This window comes from Manacus vitellinus, unplaced genomic scaffold (genome assembly GCF_001715985.3).
Source record: "Manacus vitellinus isolate BGI_N305 unplaced genomic scaffold, ASM171598v3 ctg7180002434254_pilon, whole genome shotgun sequence".
NCBI classification, from domain to species: Eukaryota; Metazoa; Chordata; class Aves; order Passeriformes; family Pipridae; genus Manacus; species Manacus vitellinus.
In genome coordinates, this window is record NW_021938580.1 from 2,480 (window position 1) to 11,965 (window position 9,486).

The 9,486-nt window shown below is 47.8% G+C and overlaps 1 gene segment (V, D, J or C); it reads left to right on the plus strand.

Annotated features, from left to right (window-relative positions):
- The first annotated feature begins 5,439 nt into the window (after positions 1 to 5,439).
- Positions 5,440 to 6,055, plus strand: LOC112841145. The segment is given in 2 exon segments: positions 5,440 to 5,482; positions 5,745 to 6,055. Coding segments are annotated over 2 exon segments (354 nt in total).
- Positions 6,056 to 9,486: the final 3,431 nt, after the last annotated feature.

The window sequence follows — 9,486 nt, forward strand, 5'->3', positions numbered from 1 at the left end:
TACCAAGGCCTGCTTTTTATTCATCTTTGGAGTGTTCTACAGAGACTCATTTTTGCCACAGAAGAATTTCAGGGTCATGCTGATGTTTATGAATGTAGTGTATATGAAAAATAATACTGGGAACACAAGTAGCGAGCTCTTCTGAAATCCTTCTTGGGAAGGTGGAGGATTTCTGTCATGATGCAAAGTTTGCTAAAGCTTAACGCATCTGATGAAAAATCCTTTTCATTTTCCATGCAGCTGCCAACTTCATCATGTTAGCTCCTGAAAGATGTGGGATACTCTCATGAGACATTAAACAGAAGCCATATTTTTTGAGATGCTTGAATAGCGTGAGAGATTAGATAGGAATAGTCTTTCTACTCCATTCCATGATCCATGTTTTGAGAACCCTGGAGGACTGACACCCAAAGTGACACTGTCCAGATGAAGTTTTCCTTTAGGCTAAAGCACATGTCCAAGGCCAGCAACTTTTCTATGGGGCTGCATGGATTTTGTTGACCTTTAAACTGGGGTCACTGCCAAGCTTTCTTAGAAGCATGTTTTATTTTGGGAAAGAAGTAAGGATTAGAAGCTTTCCGTGGAAAAGCAAAAGGTCCATAATAGCCCTATTTGTGGAAAGGTTACCAAAGCTATTCAATGCCATCATAGCTAAGCAGAACAAGAAGAATTTCTAGTCTACAAGAATGTATAATCTGATCTCCCTGTGGATTTATAATTTCTTTTTCCAAAACATGCCATTGGCATTAAGACAGGCTGTAATCAGATACACTGCTAAACATTCCATATTGTAAGGTTTTTAGAGGGTCTTTGAAAGAATACACTCAAGGTTGTACATCTGCTGCTGCAAACAAATCTCTCGGTTCATGCAGTGATGCTGCCGCAGAAAGCTGGTGGTTTCAGGGGCACAGGAAGGAGGAGGACTGGTGAATTGAGGGCAGCTCTACTAGGTCTTATCAATGGACAAGCAATGGTAGCTTGCATTTCTAGAACTCCATCTTTCTACTTCAAGTATTTCAGTCAGCTGTGTCAACACTGGACTCAGATAAAGGAAATCCATTTGTCCAGGCTGATGAAAGATCCCGGGAAAGAGAAACCTGGTGAGACCATGGGCTGACAGAGATAAAGCTTCCTGTGAACAGAAATCAGAGGAGCTTCTGAGGTTAGTCCTTTTACAGCTCGCAGAGCTTGGTCATGAGGACACCACTGCTTCTCTCTTCTCAAGTTTCTGCTGTGTAGGAGCAGCTGCTACATTCTCCAAAGCTCTCCACATCTGAGCAAACCTGCTCTGGCAGCCTCTTGTTGTATTCTTTCTTCAAGTGTTCCTCTTTCACCTATGGCCTCTAATGCTTTTCTTCTAATTCTATCCATGCCAGAAACATGGATTCTAGAGAGAATCCATGTCCTAGAGAGAAAGAAGACATAGTACATGACAGCGGTCTGAGGAGCCAGGGGAAGGATGGTTTGTTTGTTGTCTGTTTCTGTCCAAGAATCAGGGAGAAACATGCAAAGCTTGGGGGTTGGGGCTGGTTCAAAACACTTCCTCCTCTTTTAGGGAAGCTGTGAAGTCCTTCCCACAGGTTTTTGTGGGAAAGGTTGCAAAAGATTTACATGGCCTCAAAAAGAGCAGGGACACATTTATGGAAGAAAAATTCATGGAGGGCTATGACATCTGATCTGATCTCTCTCATCCTCAGGAATGACTTGGTGCTGGACAGTTCCCTGCTACTGTAGCCCAGTAAGAGACCAAAGTTTATCATAGATCTCTCTGGACTGTCACCCGTCTGCCAGTGTGTCACTCATGACCCAGAGAAGGACAGGCAGAGTTGCTTAAGTCCTGCATAAGTTTGGAGAGTTACCCAAATGCATCCCTTCATTTTCTGGAGCATAAGAGGTCTCCTGGAAGCCTCTCAGCCCCTTTTGGGCAGGATGGGAGGGTCTGATCTGATAAAGGTGTGTGTTAGAAGATGGGTTTATCTCACAGTGTTGTTGGGTAGTTCAGGCAGAGATGGAAGTAGGGACAGCACTTAATGATGGAACACTTGCCCTAGTGGTTCCAAGTTCTGGAAGGGGTTTTCTTGGGGTGTAAAATACCTGTTTTTTCTAGGCAACATAAAGGGTCCTCAGAGCATTGTTTTCCATTGCTTCCTCCATCACCTCCTCCATCGCTTCCTCTTTGTTTCTGCTGTGTTCTTCCACAACCTTTTTCTTTTACCTTCTCTTTCTTTTCTTTTCTTTTTCTGCCATCTTTGCCACTCCCTCCTGTCCCCTCCTCTGTCACCTTCTTTTATTCTGCAACCTTCTTCCTCCTCTTCCATCCCCCTCTTCTGACACTTCCTTCTGCTGCCTTATTCCACCACATTCTCTATTGCCTCCTCCCCTCTTCTTCCTCCATCTTCCTTTGCATTCTTTTGATGTCTTATTCTGCTGCCACCTCTTCTTCCACTGCCTCCTTCCTCTACCCTCTTCTGCATCTTTCTTCTGTCAACTTCTCCATTGCCTTCTCCCCCTCTTTTTCCACCACCTTCATCTGCCGCATTCTTCTCTTGCTTTCTATGTATTTTCCTCCTTTTCCTCCTCCAATGCCTTCTTTCACCACCTCCTCCATCACCTCCTTCATTTCTGCTGCCACATTTTTGACCACCTTCTTCTACCACCTTCTTCCATCACCTCTGTCACCTCTGCCTTTTCTTTTCACCACCTTCTTCCATCTCTTCCTCCTTCTCTTCTTACACCACTTTCTTCCACCATCTCTTTTATCACCTCTGTCGTTGCCTTCTCCATCCCCTCACTTTCTCTTCTTCCAATTCATTCTGCTGCTGCCTTATTCCATCACCCCCCCTTTCTCGTTTTCTGCCACTTTCTACCACCACCTCCACTATCACTTCCTCCATTGTCTCCTCTTTCTCTTTTTCACCTACCTTCTTCCACCACTCTTTGTCACTTATTCATTCTTTTCTTCCACAGTCTTCTTCCACCACCCTTCTGCCACCTTCTTCCATTGCCTCCTTTTCTTCTGTCACTTTCTCCATAGCCTCCTTTTCTTCTTTCACCACCTTCTTCCACCACCTTCTTTTGCACCTTCCTTCTTCCCTTCTTCTACCACTCCTTCTCTTCTTCTGCCACTTTCCTCTGTCACCTCCTTCATGGTCTCCTCCTTTTCTTCCACCTCCTTCTTCCAGTGTTGTCTTCTGTCACTTCTTCACATTCTCCATCACCTCCTCCTTCTCTAATGTCCGCACCTTCTTCCATTGCTTTTTCTTTCACCTACTCAGTCACCTCCTCCTTTTCTTCCTCTGTCCTACACCTCTGCTGCCTTCTTCCTTCCCATCCATTCCATGATCCATGTTTTGAGAACCCTGGAGGACTGACACCCAAAGTGGCACTGTCCAAATGGAAATTTTCCTTTAGGCTAAAGCACATGTCCAAGGCCATCAACTTCTCCAAGGGGCTGCATGGATTTTGTTGGCATCACTGCCCAGCTTTCTTAGAAGTATGTTTTATCCTGTGAAAGAAGTAAGGATTAGAACATTCCTTTGAAAATGGAAGAGGTCCATAATAGGACTAAGCATGGCAAAAATTACCAAAGCAATCCAATGCCATCCTAACTAAGCAGAACGGGAAGAATTTCTAGTCTACAAGAGTGTGTTATTTGATCCCTCTGTGGATTTATAATTTCTTTGTCCAAAACATGCCATTGGCATTGAGACAGACCAATAGTTTCAGGCAATACTGTAGGATGACTCAGAGCTCATCCCACAAACAGATTCTCTTAAAGCAGCCCTTCTGGCCTTGGTCCTAGTGGGATGTGGAGAAGAGCAGGATACAGGTGAAACTCATGGGTTGAGATACAAACATCATCATCATCATCACAACAACAACAATAGAAACAACAACAATAATAATAATAACAGTAATGAAAGGGAAAACGGAGAGAGGAATAATAGTCAGCAAACTCAAGTGACACACAACACAGTAATTCACTACACACTGACCAATACCCAGCCTGTCCCTGAGCAGCAATTGGTATCTTCTGGTCAACTCCCTGCAGTTTATATTCTGAGCACGATGGTTTGCAGTGTGAAATATCCTTTTGGATCAGTTTGGGTCAGCTGTCCTGGAAAAGCCCCCTTCCAGCTTCTTGTGCATCTCCTGGCTGGCAGAGCAGGAGAAAATGCAAGGTCCTTGATTTCAGGTAAGCACTGCTCAGCAACAACTAAAACTCTGTTATCAACATTATTCTCATCCTAAATCTAAAACACAGCACCATATCACAGTCTCCACCTGTTGATCCTGTCTCCTGCTTAGCACTTGCATACAGTTTTCCTCATGACTTTCAATGAACTTTCTTCTTCACAGGAACACTGAGTTGGGTGACATAGAGAAGGCTAGTGCCTTCTCCTTCCCAGCATTAGGAACAGAAGTACCACCAGGAATCCTAGTCCATTTGAGTCTCCTTCCCTGTCATCAGGTAGAGCTCCAGGCACAGAAAGGAGGAGGAGGAGGAGGAGGGAAAGGTATTGCCAGCAGGGCTTGGCATAGTGAAGACGTCTGTCATTTATTCCCTGTGTTCCTTTCACCCTTGCCAGTCTCCCAGACGTTCATCCCTGTGCTCATCGGGCTCTCCAGCTATCCTTTGTAGATTTCCCCCCATGCAGGAAAGGCCTCAGGGAGGTTTTTCAGAGCAGAAATACCTGAGGACACAGGGAAAAGGATGCCAGCTGCCTGGATCTCATCAGCTGGTGAGCAGAGCAGCAGAGAAGTGTCACTGGCAGAGCATGAGTGAATGAAATGTCACTGTGCAGCTGCTTTCACTGGCTGTATCCCAGTGGCACCCTCCACACCTCACTGAAGGACAAGCTCAGTCCTGCCAGGAAAGCAAACCACCCTGGACATCTGGATTCACTGGGCAGAGGGGGGAATGACACAGATGGTCTCAGTCCCTGAGCAATCCTCAAATTTGCCAGATGAAGTGTGCTCCCATCACACGGTCGGGTGGGAAGAGGGGCGGTGGGGCAGCCATGTCTGGGGAGGACAGGGAAAACTAATGGGAAAATTCTAGGGACCAGTGGGTGTCCTTTATACCTCATTCTTTCATCTCTCAAGGCCTTCAGAAGGAGAAGGGGAGCTCTCAGCATTCCTCTGCCTTGCACACTCAGACTGCCAGGCAACCTCAGCATAGTTCTGTTCATACAACCCCCTTCTTGTCTCTCCACCACCCCCACCACCCCCACCGCCCAGCCCACTGCATCACTGAAGGCTTTACGCTTCCCTGTGATGCTTTGTGTCATTCCCCAGTGTTCCCAGCCAGCCAATCCTTTCTCACCTTTCTTGTCCTGCCCCACCCCAGTATGTCTCATCCTCACTCAGTGCTACTCTTCACATATCTCTGCACAACTACAGAATACAGGTTGCTGACAGGATAGGGGCTTTCCCCCCATGGTTTCCTGCTGTTTCTTTGTGGCCATGATGGTCCCTGTGGGTAAGTGAACTCAACTTACTCCTGAACACCTGCATCGATCCCACTGCTGCTCTCCCAGCTGGGTACTCAGTTGCTGGCAGTGTTTCATTCCACAAAGTGTTGAGGATGAGCAATGAACAAGATGGGAAGCAATCCTCAAATCTCCTGCAATGGCGGTCTATTTTTAATTCTTTGTGCACCCTCTTCTCTACCAACTCACAGTGCCTAGTTCACATTTTTCCATTTTTTCCTTCTCTTTAATGCTACTCCTTTACCCTTCCAGTGTTGGCTCTGGAACAGTCCGCAGACACGGTGATACAAGAAGGCCACCCTGTGACTCTGAGATGTTCCAAGAAGAAATCCTCCAACACAGCAATGTACTGGTACATGCTGCCTTCGCAGAAGGACTCCAGGCTGACCCCAGTGGCTTCTGCAGTGGAAGGTGCTAATGCAGTTGTTGAGAAGGATCTCGAGAGCCATTTCAAGGCCAGTAAGATACAAGGAGACAGTATGATCCTCTCGATAGAGCATGCCTTTCTCAACGATTCTGGCATGTATTACTGTGCTGAGAGTGAAACACAGTGGCTAGGCTGATGAGGCAGCTGAGCACAAACCTCTCCCCGCACAAACAGGACCTACTTTCCTCCTTCCGGGTGCTGCACAAGACAGGGAGATTGCTTCCAAGTCTTTACCTCCTCTGCTTCCTGGCCTTCCCTTCTTCCTCTTCTTAGATGCTGAGAGTTTATTCTCACTATCAAACAAAAAGGATGCTTGCGTGAGAAGTTCCTGGTGCACCTTTACATAAAGGCAAGGCCAGACCAGGCAGGTGTCAAAGTAACCAGTTCCAAGTGGGAGCTGCCCACATGCTCCTCTGTTGCAACAACTCCTCTCTGGTTGTTATGTAGCCAAGGTTTGTGGTTTGTGTGCAGCACAGCACAGGCCTGTGCCTACTCCCATTAACTGTTATGTGCATCACTAACTCCTCCATGTACAGTGCTCTCTGGGTCAGGACCAATGCCTTCCACCCCTTGATCCACACACAGTTTACCTTTCCCAAAGATTGTCTTAGCAAGCTGTGCAGCTAACTGAAATTTTCCAACAGGAGAGAGTGTTCTATTCATCCATGACTTGGATGAACAGGTGGAGAGTCTCCTCATCAAGTTGGTTGATGACACAAAGCTGGGAGAAGTGGCTGAGACACTGGAGTGCTGTGCAGCCCTTCAGAAGGACCTTGACAAGTTGGAGAGATGGGCAGGGAGGAACCGTCTGAAACTGAACAAAGGCAAATGCAGGGTCCTGCACCTGGGGACAAATAACTCCACGTTACTTCCCAGTACAGCCTGAGGGCCGATGTGCTGGAAAGCAGCTCTGTGGAGAAGGACCTAGGGGTCCTGGTGGACAACAAGCTGTCCGTGAGGCAGCAGTGTGTCCTCGTGACCAAGCAGGCCCATGGTATCCTGGGGTGAATGAGGAAGTGCATTGCCAGCAGGTTGAGGGAGGTGATCCTGCCCCTCTCCTCAGCCCTGGTGAGGCACATCTGGAGGGCTGTGTCAGTTCTGGGCTCCTCAGTACAAGGGAGACATGGAGCTCCTGGAGCAGGTCCAGTGGAGGGATCTGAAGACAATTAAAGGACTGGAGCGTGTCTCTCATGAGGAAAGGCTCAGGAAACTGGGCCAGACTGCCCTCAAGTAGAGTAGAGGCAACTGAGAGAGGACCTCCTCCAGAGATATAAGTATCTGAAGGGAGGGTGTCAAGAGGATGGAGTCAGGCTCTTCTCTGTGGTGCTGAGACATAGGACGAGAGGCAATGGGTGGAAACTGATGCACTGGAAGTTCCACCTGACCATGAGGAAGAACTTCTTTGTTGTGAGGGTGACTGAGTACTACAACTGGTTGCCCAAAGAGTTTGTGGAGTCTCCCTTCCTGAAGATATTCAGGAACCACCTGGACAAAATCCGGTTCAACGTGCTCTGAGGAAGACCCTGCCTGAGCAGGGAGGGTGGGACCTGATTCACCCACTGTGGTCCTTCCCAACCTTACCCATTCTGTGATTCTGTGATCCTTTCTGTCATACATAACATACACCAGTGTGTGGCACAGGCCAGCAGCAGGCATTCCAGAAGGTTCCCCCACTGCAGATTCCCATGCTAACATACAGGCTTCTTGAGACCTAAATACAAGGCCCAACAGAGCAGACATGTCTGTTTGAGATCCCTAACTCCTTGAATACCATGTGCTCTGCAAGGCTCCCTATGCACTGCTCTGTCACCTGCACTCCTCAGGGAATCCCATGGGAAATGGAGTCCCTTTCCACGTACAAAGCAAGTCGAGTCTCCTCTCAACTGAAGTGCTGGGGTGTTGCAAGGGTGTGCGGTTCCTTCCGGCTGCCTGCACAATGTAGCCCACCCGCTTTGCTCTTTTCTCCCTTTTCTTTCTTTGGAGGAATCTGGGATCTTTCCTAAATCTTCTGTAGGCAGCTGGTGGAAATGAATGCAATGAATGCAACAGAGGGTTTGGGAGCTGGAAGTGTTTCTGCTCTCTTCAGCTGAAGGGACACAGGGGGACATCTTTATTGCAAGGTCCATGAGAACCTTGAGCAACCGGATCACTTGCTGTCTTGTACGGGCCAGCCTTACACTGCCCTGCATTGCTGGCCAGCAGCACAGCATGGATATGCAGAGTCTTGGTCAGACCTCTGTACACCAACCCAATGCACACAAACTATCAGCCTCTCTTCCTGCTGGCAGTGATTTCCCACTGCCTTGGGATGGTGAACAAGGCTCTGTGTCAAGAAGACATTATTTTCTCCAGCTTTGTCCGTTCTTGTCCTGTTGGATGAGGAGTGCAGAAGAGTATCAATTCTTCTCTGGCATGGAGAAGGAAAGTCTGTACCAGCATATCCCCTGGGGCACACCCTTCTCTTCAGAAATCTCTCTGGGGTGCAGTCTCTCAAGAGGTAGTCCCAGGGCAGAGCCAAAACCAGCATTTTCTCTCCTGGAGATCCCCCTTTGGAATAAGAGAAGAACAGTTAAGAACTACTCTCTGTCATGCAACAGACACCAGGATGACAGGTCAGCACTTTTTCCATGTCAGGCAACATGTCAGGCCTGACTGGGATCAGCAAAGAAGATTCCACTCTGCAACTTGCAGGCTTGGGAGTCTGTGTGTCTGAGCATGTCTAGAGAGGAGAAAAGCTGTGGGCACAGACACAAACATGCATTCCTGAGGTCCCTTTCCTTCCCTTCATTTGGTGCCTCTTTGTGCATCCCTGTGCCATGACCACACTCAGGCTGCCACCCAGCCCCATCATGCTCCTGTGATAACACTTAACTCCACCTACTCATGCACACACACACACACACACACACACACACACACACAGCAGGAAGTCAGTGGAGCAGAGTACATGCACCTCAGGACTGCGTGCAGGTGTCATTCCCACTGTTCCCAGGCAGACAACTGCCTTCTCACACTTCTGACTCCCTCCCACTCCCCTGCCCACCCACAAACACATGTATCTCTTCCTCTCAGCCTTTCCTCTGTACACAGCTCTGTGTCTGTGCTGTCACCAGGGGCAGGTTGCTGGAAGGAGGTGGCCTTTTTCAATGGATTTCCACTGGTTCCTTGTGGCCATCCTGGTTCCTCTGGGTAAGTGAGCTTCCCTTCCTCTTGAACATCTGCACTGGAGCCACTGCTGCTGCTTCAGCGGTGTGCCCAACTGCTGGCAGTGTCCTTTCACCAAGGTGTCCAGGGGGAGGATGGGCAATGAAAAAGGTGAACTTTTCCTCTACTTCTTAAATCGAAAACTTTGTAGGCTCACAAATTTGGTTTTTTCTGTCCCATTTTAATGCTTCAAGTGAGAGTCCTCAAGCCATTATTTTTCAAAACAGATGTACATTTGATTTTGAAACTGGTTTGTTTGATTGTTAGTTTGTTTGTTTTCTCCTATGTGTCTTTTTCAGAGAAACAGGACACTGTCCCGCAGCTTTCTTACACCCAGACGCCACTGCATCCTATGACATACTT